Source organism: Amia ocellicauda, chromosome 5 (genome assembly GCF_036373705.1).
Source record: "Amia ocellicauda isolate fAmiCal2 chromosome 5, fAmiCal2.hap1, whole genome shotgun sequence".
NCBI lineage: Eukaryota > Metazoa > Chordata > Actinopteri > Amiiformes > Amiidae > Amia > Amia ocellicauda.
In genome coordinates, this window is record NC_089854.1 from 38,735,389 (window position 1) to 38,752,293 (window position 16,905).

The window sequence follows — 16,905 nt, forward strand, 5'->3', positions numbered from 1 at the left end:
TCCGGTGCTACATGCAGGACCCTGACCTTTCCCTCAGAGCTGACATGAGCTCTGGCGACGTCAGTGTCCGATTGCTGGTTGACGTTCACATCCCGCTATCCGGGCGGATTCATTCCACAGTAGTGCCACAAGGTTGCCAACTTGATCTGAGGAAGCCAGGTCGAGTCCTATTCCTATCAAGCATCTCTCCATAAAGTGGATAAACACTAATGGAAACGGCTATAAACTTGTAATAACATTATTGACAATTATTAGCTTAGAAATTATGTACGTATAAGATTAACAAACCTCAAATTACTAACCAATGTGATTAGCAAAGATAATTTAATTGAGTCTCTGTTAATAACCAGTTTGTATATTTAGGCATATATGGAATTTGCCAATGCAACTTGTATGCTCTAATCTAAATTGATGGCAGGGATTAATTATGTTTTAAAACTCTACAAAGGAGGGCTCATAAGATATTGTGAGCTAAATGCTCCACCCAGTATTATGTTCTATGGGAACCAGACTGCAAGGCAACACAACTGATGCATTATTAGTGATTGAGTTAATCAGTCACTGGTAAATGTCAGGGGCCTCTGTATGCGTCTCTCCTTGCTGGTGTTTATGCTGGTGTGCAGTCTTCTGGGAAAGTAGTACACTGTTTCAAATATCACAAATCATAGGAGGAATGGATTTGTTTTCCATACATTACTAGTTGTACATGTGTTTGAATCAATATTGGATAGGGTGTCTTGGTCCAATGCAATGGCTAATGCATTGAACCTTTTTGCTTTAAAGCCCATATTTCAAACCTTACATGTACATAGGAATGTTGTTGTTTTTAGTTAGTTGTTGAGATCGAGAAGAAACAGATGAAGAATCATCTCATCTCCAGACTTTCTGTATCGATATGTAACACTGTAGGACCCCCTTTATAAAATACAATCTACTACACAGGTGAAAACAAATAAACAAACAACTACATATATATATATATATATATATATATATATATATATATATATATATAAAATATATAAACGCTTCGATTGCTGTGTTAATTTAGCTCACAATAAAAGCAGGCACATGAAAAAGGACCAGCCGTAGCCTGCCTGCTGTAGACATGGTCTAGGATTACCTGGGGTCTATTAACTATTCTGAAGACTGTTACTTCGAAAGGTAAACTCGGGGGCAATCAATTAGGCAGAGCTGTGTGTGTAATATCAGGTTGCCTGCTTTGATGAGACAGAGATGTTATTCCCGACTGGGCACTGGGCCATGTAAAAATATCCAAGTGCAGCAAGTCATGTGTAGCATACTTTCTAATAACGATAGGCTTGATGGTTTTATTTATTGTTTCATCATTATTCAATTTCCAGACACTAATCCCGTTGATCCTACCAGAACCCATGCCCTCTGTGCAAATGGACACTCACTGGGCGACAGATTTTTCTCCCCCCCTTGACACTAATTTCCTCACAGTAGGAGAGAGATGGCTGACTGTTTTTCCAAGAGTAAAAAAAAATGAGGATTCTTTAGGTTTCTTTGTGGGAGGCTTTTCAGCTACAAACTTCTTTTTTTTGGGGGGGGGGCAATAAGGAATTTTCCTGCTTCTGTACAACATTTAGTAACACGGTTGTGACTGCTCAGTCTGTTTGCTCTGAAAAGGGGGTGGCTTTTGCAAGTTTTTTTAAGCAACATAAAAGAGTAAATATACCTCAACCTCATCAGCCATGATTCTCGGTAAATAATAAAAATGTAATTCTTTGATAACATTCACTCTCCAAGTCCATTATCCATTGTGTAAACGGTATAATGTGAGAAATGTATGTCCTGGAGCTATTCGCTTTCCTACAAATGCTTTTATTCTCCTACACTGTTGTCCTTCAAAAAAAGCAATAAAAGGCACATGGGCCACAGCTTTGAAATACAGCAGGTCTTGAGCTTAAAGGTTTCAGCTTTTAACTCCCCCTTTTTTTTCATGCTCTGGTCTGTTGATATAACTTTGACCTTCACTAGCACTCAGTCCTCTATGGGCACTGCATTTCCAATGTACCAGCTCTAGAATTTACAAGCTCGGCCAAACTAGCAAAAGCCCCCAGAGGCCAAAGAAGAGGACAAGTTTCCAATTTTCAATTTACACCAACTGAGTAATTTACTGGGCCCACAGAGGCCTGTTCACTTCTCAGACATAGATCCAGGCTTGTGGGAAAGAGAATCGTTATGGCAACGAGAGATCTGGAGCCCTTCTTCTCCCTCCACTGGCAAGAACCAATCAATGCTCTCTATGGCTCTTGCTCAATGGAATCGAATTTCTAGCTGAAGAATTAGGACAGGGATTTGTGGAAATCTATCCCTACGCCTTGGCACCATGCCTCTCACCAGGAACTTAATATCAAAAAGTACCCATGGATCACAGAGCAGTCACCAGGGCCCTCCAAGGACCAAGCTACTTTTATAGGTCTGCAGCACAGCAACCCATACTCCTACTAGAAGTCAAAGCTTTCAGAAGAATCAATGAGTCAACAGTGAAGTTTGTAATTAAATGGTTCAATTGTGAATTTCTTGAGGACTGTTTTACAAGAATTAAATTTGTGTCAAATAAGAAGCCAAGAAAATGATTCCTGGAATTCCCCCTGAAGTGAGCAGCACAAGCTTTCCTGAACAAATGCAAATGCAAACAGTCTTCTTAGTGAACAGACTAAGAAAAGTAATGGTTGGTGAATACAGATGTATATGTTGTTTATTTTCTCCTTTACTTACGTGTTGTGAAGCACACACCACCCGCAATGGGGGTCTCCGGAGCCAAGACACTCTGTGCAGGTTGAATACTGTCCACACGACTCCACAGGCACCCGGGTCAACTAGGAGATGAAGAGGAGAAAATGTAAGTCTTTCGCATCACTTCTCGGCTCAGCCGCAGCCCAGAAAAAGCCGTGAACCCATTTACACTTGGAAGTGCTGCTATCTCCTGCTATCTCAGTCAGTCTAATCTCTCCAGGTCTCATAGGGAGATAGTGGCAAAGGGGCAGGCAGGGGGTTCTCTGACAGTTTCTTATTCAATTTTCAAATTCTAATTTTTTTGTATGTGTGTGTTTTATTGATTTTTAGTTCCAACATATATGAAGTTGGAAAAAGAATTGCATTATGATCTTGATCAAACCATGGCCACAGTAAAAACCATGATAAAAGTACAATACTCATATGGTCAGTTTATCTGGATACTGCAAGTGGTACAAGGGTTTTTAATACACCAGCTATTTCTATTTAATCACATATTGATAGTTAAAACAATGAAAAGAAACATGAACATTATTTTAGGTTGGACTGATCTTTTCAAATAAAGTATTAGGATTTAACAGATGATCCGAAAAATGTCGTGTTTCTGTTACAACACTTCACTATGTAATTAAAAAGTTACATAATGTATCAGTTAAAAAAAAAAATTACATATATATATAGTTTCATTATAGTTTCTGTAAGACCAGACTGTATAAGGTGATCTAGTATGTGGTTAAAGTAAATTTATTTCACGGATACTTTCTTGGATATAGAAATGAGAAACCTTCTGAGTCCAAGATTAGTCCTTAGCAATAAGCAATAACATTGTGTCCGCCAGTTTTAGCAGCAGTGTTAAATGACAGAAATCTCACATGGTGACCCTTTCCATTCAGATAGTTATTGACAGTTCACAAGTCCTGAGAAAGAAAGGTGTGACACACAACCATTATCGGTGACTGTAAAAAAGGGAGATCAATGTCATCATTGATGCATAGTACGAATTGCAAAAGTTTATTCAAAAAGTACCCTAACTGTTTTTCAACCTGATCTGCCCATGATGCTTTGTGTCGGTTTTATTGCTGTGTGACACTGTGGTAGCCTCAGATAAAACTTATAAACAAGCACACAGCTTTTGTATGAGGACTCTGAATGTTCTTCCCTTTCTGTAAATCCTCACAGCCAAGGCAAATATAAATCAAATGCTCTATGTCTAGACCAGGGAAATGATCTACCAGACACTCGCAATGCCAGTCTGTAAACAAAAAAAAAGGGAAGCAAAGGCACAGTGATGCTATTTCAGCTTGAGTTTACACCAGACATGCACAGACATAGCACAGATAAAACGATTCCAGAATTTTGGAAGAGCACCTGTTAATTCTCAAATTCTGGAATAAATGGCACTGTCTGATGCAGATTCTGTTTGACTAAAATTCCAAAAACCTAAGATTGTTGTATTTTCCTCAAAACAATGTGTGCTAATGTGTAATCTCTTGATGTAAAATTGATGGTAAACCAAAAGGGCAATTAAAAAAATACACAATCAAACTGATAACAGATTGTGATGAATGAAAACCAGATAAATTTTAATAAACACTGGACATATTAAAGGAAATGAGGAACCCACCGTGCCTTGACAAGGTTACAGATTATGACCTAGCTATGTGTAGTTATAGTTTTCCACCCTGTGACAAACAAGGGAAGAATACCAGTGGCTGTATCCTACCTGCATAGTTACACATCAAGCTACATTTATGGAGCTTTAAGAAATGCAGACAGAGTGTTTAACTTAGCTTACATTTCCATAAAATACTTTCAATTTCAGACAATTTTCAAATCTAATATTGGCCTAAACCTAGAATCGCAAATTCCACACTTGTGTCCAATGCTGGTCTCATTGATTGTCAGAAGCCACGTTCTACTAATTATAAATACAAGTATTTGAGGCCCAGGTTTGGATCTTGTGATTCAGGGGCAGATCAAAGTATTGACTGAGTCTAGCCCATTAACTCCAAAAATAAAACCATTATAGCTTTAAAAATATACAACCGTTCTAATATTATTACAAATAAAGCCCTTACCATCAAAGTTATATATAGGTACAATCAAGCATTTTTTTTAAACGAGCTGCATATCTTTTCCACGGGGGGAGAGGCTAGCTATAATGACAGATAATATGTTCTGATGAGCTCACCACCACTAGAACAATATCATCTTTGAACTTGTGTGGATCTGGATGTATATGGACATAGGTAAATGGAGAACCTTTCATGAAGCCACAGATCAGAGTTCCCCTTTTCTCCTGCTGTTTCCGAATGGAACACTTTACAAGGACTGGAATGGCAGCAACAATACCTATCTTGCGAAAATACCATTCCCATACAAGCACAAGAGTGGCTGGCACACCGTGGGATCTGAGAGTCGATTGTTATCCTGGCAGATTTTATTAAGTGCAAAAACGTGTGGGGATCTTCTGTACTTGCCAGAGTCTACTTCACGCAAGTGGAGTGTAAAATTATAAATCATTCACTCTATGTTTTACTCCCTGTCTCCCTTTTCACTTCTCTCACCTTAGCATTCCACAGTCTAGCAGTTAGCAAAAATCACTTTGGTTTTTTTTTTTTGGTTAATTGCTCACTGCATAAATTCACAAAAAAATACACAACAGACACTTGGAGGTTGCATGTGTTTAAAACTTTGTATAACTTGCAGATAGTTGGGTGAGTTGAAGGCTTAAAATCTGTATTATAATTTAAATGTGAAATATATTTACTATAATGCAGAGCTCTTCAGCCCACAGAAGACAAATTAACCTGTGTTATATTTATTAATGTAAAAAATCTGTTCCTTTTATATGTAACATCTTAAATCTTTAGTTTACATAAGTTGATAGAACAAAAATGGTGTCTTCATATAGTTATCAACGCAAAACAAGCACTGGTATACCCAAAGCTGGGAGTGAGACAGTGAATAGTTTCTGTGGCTCCACACACAACGACACACAATAAGTGTGTGTGAGAGGCTCAACGAGAGTCACTGAGGCAGTCTCTGCCAACCGGTACCTGAAGGGCACACCAAGCCAGTGTTAGTTAATTACTTCAGAGTCTAATAAGGAAGTTCAACAACGTTGGTCTCCCAAGCATGAAATTCAGATAAAACTCCCGGTCCTTTAAGAAGTGTCTCTCAGAGGAAAGAACCCTTTACCAGCATTATCATCAATATTTGTATGACTTCATTCCTCGCAGTCAACAGCCCCTGCAGTGTCATCACGGAGAGGCTGGTGAGACTGTGTCTGAAATGTCTTCCCCTCTCTTTCCAGCTCCATCCCCGGACACAGCGAACAGAGCCTGCAACAGTATGGTTTTTCATAGTCGTGTCTTAACACCGCTAGTGCTGACCAAACCGGGGTTTACTGATGGAGTAACCTTTATAAAGACCCTCTTCGTTAACTTGACGCAAGAGATACATTTAAGAACGAGATGCAGGGCCCTTGTAAGGGGTGCATATCACGGCTTTAGGAAGAGTCGTCAAGCTCCATTAAAACGGGGCAATGTCTTGCAACAGGTGGTAGTGGCTTATTGAATAATATGTGAAACAGGAACAGAACAGTTACAGTCCCAATTAACTTCCTTCCTCCCGTTATTCCTTTCTATAATTGCTGGCTGGGTGATTATTCCATTTCACATCACAATTTGGATTATTATTCATGTTGGTTTATCAGTGCAAATTCACTAAACAACGCAAATCACCTGCTGAGAGGAGGTGCATCTGTATGCTCTGACTCTCTGCAATCTATACTAAGGCATAGACCAAATCAAATCTTTGACCAATGTACAAATCGCAACTCATAAACTTGAACCCCATCATGATTTTATTTACATGTAATAAAAAGCGGCTTCTGACAATAAATCTTAACAGCAATTGGGTACAACTTTGTGATTCATGATGTGCAGGGTAGGTAAAACTTTCGATTTGGTCTGGGCCATAGTAACTCACAGAGTGTGGATACATTTTCCTATTTGTTTGTTCATCAGGAAGTGAACAACGAAAAGAAAGAATAATAGGATCCGTAAACAGCTATACATGATGTTTTTACTCTTCCAAAATATTTACAGGAAAGTGCCAACCTAATACTCTCTTGTTCTGCTGCTTTGAAGATGCCTATTCAAACCAAAAGAAAACTTGTATGTGAAGATTAATGTACCAATACTAAAAACTGGGCCAAAGACATTTACAATAGTATATTTTAACACAGGCTATTTTTGACTCCCTGAATATATTGCTTCAAAATGCTAAGCAAGGGATATTTTTTTTTTCTGAAAGTTGCATGGCATGCACAGTTAATATTAACTTCTCCAACTTCACTTTCTTCTGAACATCGGAGTGCTTGGTGCAGCAGAAAAGCAACAGGAACTCAATTTTCTCTGAGCATCATCAGGAGCAGAGTTTCCATCAATACAATATGTGCTATAGAGCTATAGATCAGGGAACACCATATTCTGATAGACAGAAATAATACACCAATAATAAACTGCTTTTCATTTATGTCAAGTTCATCTCACAACATTTCATTAGGGGCAGGAAAACACTATATTAAATTGCATAAAGGTTTTCATTTCTTTTGTGCTGGACAAAATGCTTCATATTGAAGTGTTGCATTATATTGCACCCTTTCCGTACTACAGTATAGCTCTCGTTGGTGCTCTGACAAAACAGCAACACACTTTGCATTACCAAATCCATGTTGTATCCTTGGAAAAGTTATTCAACCAGGTTCCAGGGAAAGAGATACCACAATAATAATGCATTCATAATTACCCTTACAAAGGCAGAGTATTCTGTGAGGATAATTGCACTAAAGGTTGTGTAATAGATTGTAGATGACAACTGTTAGACTCAGAAGAAAATGTAAGGCATGCAAACAAATCGCGAGACATAAAAGGGAAAACATCTAAAAGAACTGGAAGGCAGGATCGTTTGAAAGTCCAAGAATAATTGTTTCCAAACCACCACTAAACTTGCTGTTGATTTCAATTCCACATCACACCTCACTGAATCTAAAGGGAACGGTAGACTCAGCTTTGAGACGCAGTTGTAAAGGAGAGAGCTTCAGCTTAATGACTTTTCCTGGGACATCAGAAAAGGCCTAGATCTGACACCAAAGCATGACAACGAAAAGCTTCAGTAAAATGATCCTGTGTTCCATGTCTCTGTCAAAAAATAAAATAAATCTGTCTGCTGCATTACAATAAGCATTCTGTAAATATAAATTAACATTTAAGTCATCTCCATTCTACCACTACTAAGCATTACAGTAGCCAATATATATGTTCCTCCTGTATTGAAACAAATTCATCCTTCTTGCATGAATATCTCTCTGTTCAATATATTGTTCATTAAATAATATTTTATAAATCACGTCTTTGTGGCATACATGCACACACCTGATAGGAAAGGTGGAACAGTATCACTCTCCGAACTACATGCAGTCACGATCCCCTGGAGAAGCAGTGAACTTATAAAATATATAATAAAAGCACATCCTATCTGGAATCTAAAAATGTTACCAGATGTTGCATTTCTGTTCTGTTTGTGTTTTGTTTTAGTTTCTCTCTGAGGACTCCCATCTGCGATTAATAAACATTTGACAGAAGTTTCTTTTTTTTGACAATTTAAAATGGAAAGCTGTAACAAAACTATCATTAAAAAAAAAAAAAATTGCATTAATATTAACTTAGTTTATTTTAATTAATATTAGTTTATTAGTTCATTTAATTTAGTACTCCAATAAAGTTTATGATTAGTTCAGTAACAAGTCACTATAATAATGGCATTACACAGACAATTTCTAATATGACTACATCCTTAGTTTAAAAAAATATATATCTGTAACCTACAATGCTGAACAAAAGTGATATGAGCCTTTTTATTGATTGATTGATTGATTGATTGATTATGTATGTATTTATTTACTAATTTATGCATCTTTGACTGTACTGCTGTTTCAGCTAATGTTTGATGGTGCAAAAGGTTAATGTCCTCCCACTGCATAAGATGTTAATGTTAGTCAATCTCACTGAAATAATTGCAGGCCTAAGAATAATAGTTTTCCCACCCATTTGTGAGGACGGGCAGGAAATACCTCCTAATGTTTATGCATTAGACAGCACTATGAAGTGCAGATGCAAACCTGTAGGGATAAAAGGACAGGCAAGTAATAATTATACAACAGTAGCAGTAAGTGTTTACTGTGTAATGGTATAGTAATAATAAAAGAAGAAAACAAAAACAAGGGAATATTTTTTTTATATATATACAGTATATATATATATATATATATATATATATATATATATATATATATACACATTTACAATATAAATTTATTCTAATTACATCCATTTGAACCATTAATAAAACCTCATAAACATATTTCCTGGGCCCTGCTCTTTTGCAGGTAAGATGATATTAGTAATTTATGAAAATCTCCCCTACAATGACACTCTATTTCTCTCTCTGCCACCAGGGAGCACTCATACTGTCACTGCCATTAATTTATTATCATTGAAACAGGGAGGCAATGTTTCCCTTACAACACGTTTGTGTGATGTACACGCTGCTTTAAGGATACATTCAGAACCGTGAGTGATGAATGCTGAGCGGTTTTACTTGCGAGTATCTGCTCACTGGGGACCAGCTGCTGTGAGGATCAATGCCATCCCAAATCTTTGAGTGAATGCGGAAAGAATCAAATTAAAAGTTGCGAGGGGGTGGGACGAATTAGGGAATTAAACACAAATCTCCCCATTTAAAAGTATGGAAGATAGCTCTTCATTGGTAAAGTCAGTAAAGCTGTGGGGCAGGTGTTGGTATCAGTACTGAGTATGGTTTTTGTATTGTTCCCACTTATTACAGGTGGTGTAAACTTTAATTAGGATATAAATGCACAGCAAGGATTGAGAATAATTTTGACACAATTCAAGGACACATTCAGCTTAGCCCTAACATCAAGACAAGTTTGTTTGTAGTCTAAATCCTACACTATAATAGGTTTGTTTTTTTATTATTTGTAATCAATAAATTAATATTTTCTGTGCCCTCCTGCCTCCTCTAGATTTCCTGTCAATACAATGTTCAGACAGCCAGCTTGTGGGGAAGAAACTGGCCTCGATAGCATCAGGTGAATATTGACATTTCACAAGCAGCACACACAAGACATTAAAGACAGGAAACCAAAGTGTTATTCCTTAATGTGGGGTTTCATTTCAGGCTGTGCTCCTTTCTACATCTAATTTAAAAGGAATTTAAAACTGGCAAAACTCTTGAGTAGGTAAAACAGAAAGATATGGATGTTTTTTCAACATATTAAGTGCAAGAAAGTTTTATTTTGGAATTAAATGAAAATGAATTTAAGTGAATGGAAAGAGATACTGGAGAAGGAGAAAGAGGGAGGTTAACTCATCCACATCAGCACAAAATATGTTAATAGCTGCTTAAAAATGCATCACTAAATTGAAAACCTCAGTCATATACAGATTCTGCCTAATGTTCTATTGTAGATTCCAACCACTGACTGAGCACAGCAGTTAAAAAAAAAAATCATAATAATTATATATACACACATATATACAAAATATGATTCTACAAAAGTTCTGTTTCACAGCAGAGCCTTATGAAAATTGGACACTTCTTCCAGTAGCCTGGAGGGGTGGAGATGTATGCCAAAGAACATTAAACTTGTCAAGCCAAAGAGAAAGCCAAGACAAATCTGGTCAAAATTGCTGTTCCAGGGATTGCAGGAGCGTCAGGGTGGAAAAACTGCAAATATGATGCTCATTATCCCACAAAGCCATTAGATTATTGTTCATTCATCTCTCTGCTGTCTAAGAGGATTTACTCTTGAAGATAATGAAGGCAGTTGACAAACAGCAGATGAGTAAAATAAAATGGCACTTTTGTATATTAGGCATTTGTATATAGTATTACTGATTATATTAAAGTTGCAAGTCAATAAAGGTCTCTAAGCAAAGTGCTCTGCAGATTTACAAATGTTGTGTTTTTCTCCTTTCTGTTGCTCTTCAATCTTTTAGATTGTTTGTTCCGTTTTGTTTTGGTCTTAGTTCACGAATCCCCTTTCCACCTCCACCGTGATTGGTTTACGGAAAAGAAGCTGATTAATAATATCTCGGAGGAGCTCTGCTAATCCAAAGTAAGGGATGTCCTACATTCTCAGATAAATATAGATTGTCCTTAATGTTCAGTTCCTTTCAGGCCCTCTTAATGAACAGCTTTCCTGCTAGGGGGTAAGTCTGACACAATCCTATTCAAACATTCTCCATCTCAAGCTCATTTTAATACCTGGAGCATTCAATAACCCAGGATGTGTATGTTTATAATGAAGCGTAATCTGGAAAGCTTGTCTTTATTTCAGCGCTTCCAATTTGTAATTAAGATAGGGTAAACCCCAGCATTGTACCTGCAGCAAAGCCTTCAAATCTAAAATATGGGAAACCGAATGATCAAAACATCTGGTCTGGGAAATAAATAATGTATTCATTTTTTACAGTTTTTATTTTTCTTCTTCTTCTCCTCTTTGTCCTGGTATGTTATTTATGTGATAAATACCAATAACATGACCAGAATGGGATACAGTGACAGAAGTGTTGTTCAATTCGGGAAGTGTTAAAAAAATATATTGGATTTCCTTTAAGGTTGCAGAAGTGCTTCCCCGTCTGTGTTCACTCCTGCTGCCAGCAGACATTTCCATGACACGTTTGCTTATCTACGTCTCATAGCTGTGTTTGCATGAGAGGCTGCTTAACCAAAAATCAACAAATAAGTTCAGGAAACAAGACTCAGGTCCAGCTGGGAACAACGCTTACTGTTGGAGAGCAGCACGCATATCTCTGCCAGCGCTCTTCTCTCTGCAAACAACACAGCCAGGCCAGCTAATGCTATAATGACCTTTTAGAGTTTAGTCTCACATCCCTCCAAAAGGTAATGACCTTTTTGTTAGAAGATGCTGCTACACTGCTTTGAAATCGTCTATCCTGAAACCAGGTTCAACATTGTACTGTTGACTTTTGTGTTGCCTTGGGTTTTGTTTACTGAACATCAGAGTACGAAGGATATTGAAATGTATTATTCGTTTAATGTAATTCAGTTGATGGTAGAAATGTCACCATGGCATATTGGAACATTCCTTACTAGTACTATACTTTGAATCTGTAATGTTGAAGATATAAATTGTAGTACAATACCCACTAACAGTCACAATGACTAAGATTAGGATTTCAAAAACTTTTTCTTGAAAACGACAAATTGTTTAATATTCCATACAAGGTTATACAGATTTTCATTTGTTTTGCTCAATACAATACCGAACAATAAAAGTCTAATAAACCTCTATCATCTCATCATTAAATTGTCAAACTGGTTAGAAAACGACAAATAATAATGATAATGTGATCATAACTTAAAATCTTTTTTTTTTTTTTATAAAGAAATATTGAGGCCCAGAAAGCCAAAGTAATATAAAACTACAATCTTTCAATCTAATCAGTAGGATCAATTTAATATTGTTGCAATAAAACAGACCCATTGAGAGGGGGTGACACAGGAGAACTGACATGTTTAAGTACGAGACGAAGACCTTGTGATAAAGGGCAGAGAAATTAGAAGCTGGGAATGTAAGATCATGAAATACGGCTAACTTTATTCTCTGTGATGGTAAAGCTGGATAAACCATCAGCAAGGGAGGTTTTGACAATTTATATTGCCCTTTTCCAGCCCTGAGAGGTCCTTAAAGTGAATTTTACGCCGATTCAACAATGCAGAGTGGGGGGATGAGCAAGACCTCTTTAGGCCTCAGGGACGGAGATGAAAATGAAATTATGTCTTTCCTGAACCCATAGCCCCTCTCTTCTAACTGGATTTGTATTCTGCCTCAGATGTTCAGTTATAGAAGAGCACACAAACATATCCCAACTAAATCTGCCAAAGCGGTGTTATTCAACCTAAGGCTGTTCTGCTAGAAATAAATGAATAAACAGTTATTGTTGGTTTTTGTTCCTTCATAAAGTTTGATACTGGCAATAAGCATAGGAAGTATAGGTTTTGGCATATTTTCAAAGCTAATGGTTTGTTCCCCCTTTGTATTTTCTCCTTGTTTTACACACCATTTGGTAATACATCTTTGAATGTTGATCAGGCCAATCTGTTCAAAAAGTAAATTAAACACAATCTGTATTGTCTTTTCCCATATTTACCCTCAGGCACAAAGTAGGACACTATAATAATCTAATAAGAAGACTTCATAAAGACTGACTGACAGGTGGGGATTTCATTGTACCCAGTGATTGTCATTAAACATGCAATTATAATTGAAATTAAAGGTCACTTATATTAAACACGCTAGACAAGATACATGGCTTGCGAGTCCCCTCAGAATTCATTGTATTCTACTGTATTCTATTCATGTGATGGGCCACAAAATCCACATTCACCAATATGTTGCAAAACAAATCAGTCATAAAACAGAAAATAAAATGTTCATGGACAGATGGACAAATGGACAGAATGGTCTGTTTAGGTGTAGATAACAGGAGCAACAAACCCATTTCACGCATCTTCTACTGGAATAACTGCATCAGGGTGGTGGTGGGATGGGGTCACACACCTGCATGGTGATTCCAATTCACAACCAATATTCTAGGCAGAATGAATACAGCAGGCTGAAATTATACTGGTGGGGTTTGTAAACTTTGAAAACAGAGAAGGTAGAATGCAGAGAAACCTTGTCTTATTGAGAATTGCAAATTATGTGAAACCAAGTAATTTACATTTGACGTCCTATTTATAGACTACCATTCATAATTAATTACCTCTAATGAAATACATTGTGTTGGTGTGTGTTTGTGTGAGTGTGTCTGATGGTGATGTGAAAAGCATGTGAAAATTCTGGGAACAGAAGGTGGTGAGTTAATGCCAGCATTGAGTAGAATTAAGATTTTTTAGAGAGAGAAAAAGAGAGGGGGAGAGTGAGAAAGAAGCCAGGAAAAAATAATATTGCACTTTCCTGCAGCTGATTTGCCAGAAACAATATATGACTAAGCAGTTATCTCAATCAGAGCTACTCATGGCACAACAAAAATCAAAAGCCAAACAGACACTGTGTATGGACAGAGAGTTAACAGGAAGGTAAACAGAAGAAAGGAAAGGCGAGGGACCCTTTCTTATCTAGCAAGGTTTTCATGTCTCACTCGCCATAGAGCTGCTAGTATAAGGAATTTCTTCAACAGTCTTCGACATATGTGTGTGTGTGTGTATATATATATATATATACGTCATATTTTCAACACTTCAAACCCATATCCAAGTTTACTATGTTTTTATTTTCTGTTCTTTTCTTTTCTAATAGAATTATGATGTTTTTATTTCACAACTTTCCAGTTTACCAATGTATTCCCCCTTCTCCGGCTCTCCCCCTAGAGGTGAAGTCAATGCACATTCACCCTATGAGAGAGTAACTTCAAAATACCTACAGTACTTAATGATTCATAATCACTGCAGCCTCACAGCACCCACCAAAGAGCCATGCCACTGTAAGGATAACTTATATAGCGCTCAATATAGTGCTCAACATAGCACAAAGGCACTACAGGGTCATAACTTCCAGACATGCCACAGGGGCTACTGGTGTGTGGCAAGGTAAGGACCCCCTGGTTGACTTCATGCCCACTGTACCTGGGCCATATTCAGGTAACCGTGCATCCTGACAAATCCCTGTCATGGTCAGCAATGACATAACCTTGACTACAGGTCCCAGTCTTGGACCCTGAGTGGAGGCTTTTCAGTTTTTCCAGATATTTCCGCCTATATTTTAACCTTCTTTTCTTCAGATTTTGAACTGAATTTTAAAATGTTCTTCATTTCAAAGTGCTTGCATGGAGGCACGTTGCGGTCTGCCAACAGAAGAGTGACTAATCAAAAAGGAGAAATAGAAATTCTCTATTTTTTCCACAGCTGACAGTGTCTGGAGACACAAACAGGCTCCGCGCAAAGCAGTGCCCTGCTCAGCTCCCAGCGGGGGCACGTCTGAATGGCCATTTTGAGGCACGCGCAGACAAACAGTCAGAAATGCAACTGCCCAAAACAACTGCTCCTTTCGGTCGCCCTGCTGTCTTGCTGTTCACCTATACCCACATTACTACTGCGCACGAACCACAGGGGCCTGCATGAGCCAAAGCTCAACCTGCGCCCAACGCAACTCTAATCTAGTTAATGTAAAGTGCTACTCTGTGCCACGGCAGCCGCTCTGCTAATAGGGGCGCACCGATGATCATGTGCGTTTCCCTTGCCTGGAACAGTAGGGTGTTTGTCATTTAACAGCCATCACGTTCCACTTGTTTTGGAGGTTGTGTTTTTTTTTAAGCTTCCTTTTCAGCTCTATAGACTTACACTGTTATTATATTAAAAGTAGTCTCTGCATTTGCCAGTAAGACCTTTAATTTAATATTAAACTAGAGGACTCACACAGAGGCCAGCAACAGGATTGTTATTACTCTTCTTGGCTGCCAGTCAGGCCAGCTCTACCTGCTTTGTTATTCTGCTGCTTTTTGAGAGTATACGGAGGGAATGCCAATCACGGCCGTCTAGCTGGTCTGAGATTCTGTGCATAATCTTATCACGCTCGAAACATAAACATGCCTTCACATGTACACTCACTACTGTATGCTAATGTACTAAGTAACTCATTTGTTTGGGGCTGACTGGCCACAATTGTACAAAAGAGAGGAAACACATAATGCACAATGACAACGTGTCAGATTTTTAGTTAGGCAGTACTATTTTCTCTCTCTCACTCTGTGTGTGTCTGTCTTTGTGTGTGAAAATATACATGTATACAGTGTATGTAGTGTATGTAGAATGTATTCCCACCCTTCATTTGAACCAGCTTTGTTCAGTGATTCACAATTTCCCTATACTATAACTAAATACCCAGTTTTATCAAGACAGAATCAATGCTCCACAAACTATGAAAAGATATAATTGACACAGTGTATACATCACCATCAGCCTATATCAATCCACTGCTGGATGAAGGTCTCCCCAAGATGTCTACACTTGCCTTAGCTTTTCTCTCTCCCTCTCTCTAAATATATATATATATAATATATATATATATATATATATATATATATATATATTATATATATATATATATTATATATATATATATATATATATATATATATATATATATATTATATATATATATATATTATATACATATATCAAAACATTATAACCTTTGCCTTTCATGTTTCATTGCCATTTTAATACCAATGGAAAACTATTTTGTTTTATTGGAAAAAAATAAAATCATCAAACCCCCATACTTCTAAGGCAGGCTGATTGATGGCTGGAGGCTGTGAGGAAATTGTATAAAGTCATGATGCATAAATTAATCATAACCTACGATTATACCCAATGTAATACTATTTTCAACAAAATGTAATATCTTTGCAGAGAATATTACGCAGACAGTTAGATAGATAAATTATTCAGTGACAATTATTATTTTACAGAAGAAAGCAAGGCACTGCATTAAAGGCACAGATTAGGGCAGCAACATACCCCAATATGTTGTGTAACACTTATTTTATCCCATTTAATTAATTAAAACAAACTATTGTCATTAACAAAGCACTAAACATCAACTAAGGATACCTGTTTCACTATGTTTTTCCTTTTAAAGGTATTTTATATCATGAATGATTCATTGGTTTTTCTCTCTCCTATTTTGCTATTTCTCAACAAAGTAAAATTATCTTGAGGCATTGTAAACATCTATTATATTTATATGACAACAGAGAAGATTATTATTAACATGAACAATTAATCTTGTTTGTATTTATATGAACTATATAACAATACATACCAGCACTTTTATATAGTTTAGTATTTCACTGATAAGCTGATTGTGTACCATAACTCCTCTCACTGAAAACTGCCATAAAGAGCATGCTTTTCTTCATTTACACACAAAAATGGCTTTTGAGTTATGACACACAGAATGAAACTGCACTGAGCTTGGCAGAGAATTGTCAAAGAGGCATATTTCTGTATTGACGGAAATCA

General features: G+C 37.2%; 1 protein-coding gene across 2 annotated transcripts in view; it reads right to left on the bottom strand.

Annotated features, from left to right (window-relative positions):
• Nucleotides 1-16,905, bottom strand: part of plxna4 (plexin A4) — a 289,182-nt gene that overhangs the window by 122,506 nt on the left and 149,771 nt on the right. For both annotated transcript variants that reach the window (XM_066705129.1, XM_066705130.1), the window contains exon 5: nucleotides 2,749-2,849. In XM_066705129.1, the coding sequence (XP_066561226.1) occupies nucleotides 2,749-2,849 (101 nt within the window). The remainder of the gene's footprint in view (nucleotides 1-2,748; nucleotides 2,850-16,905) is intronic.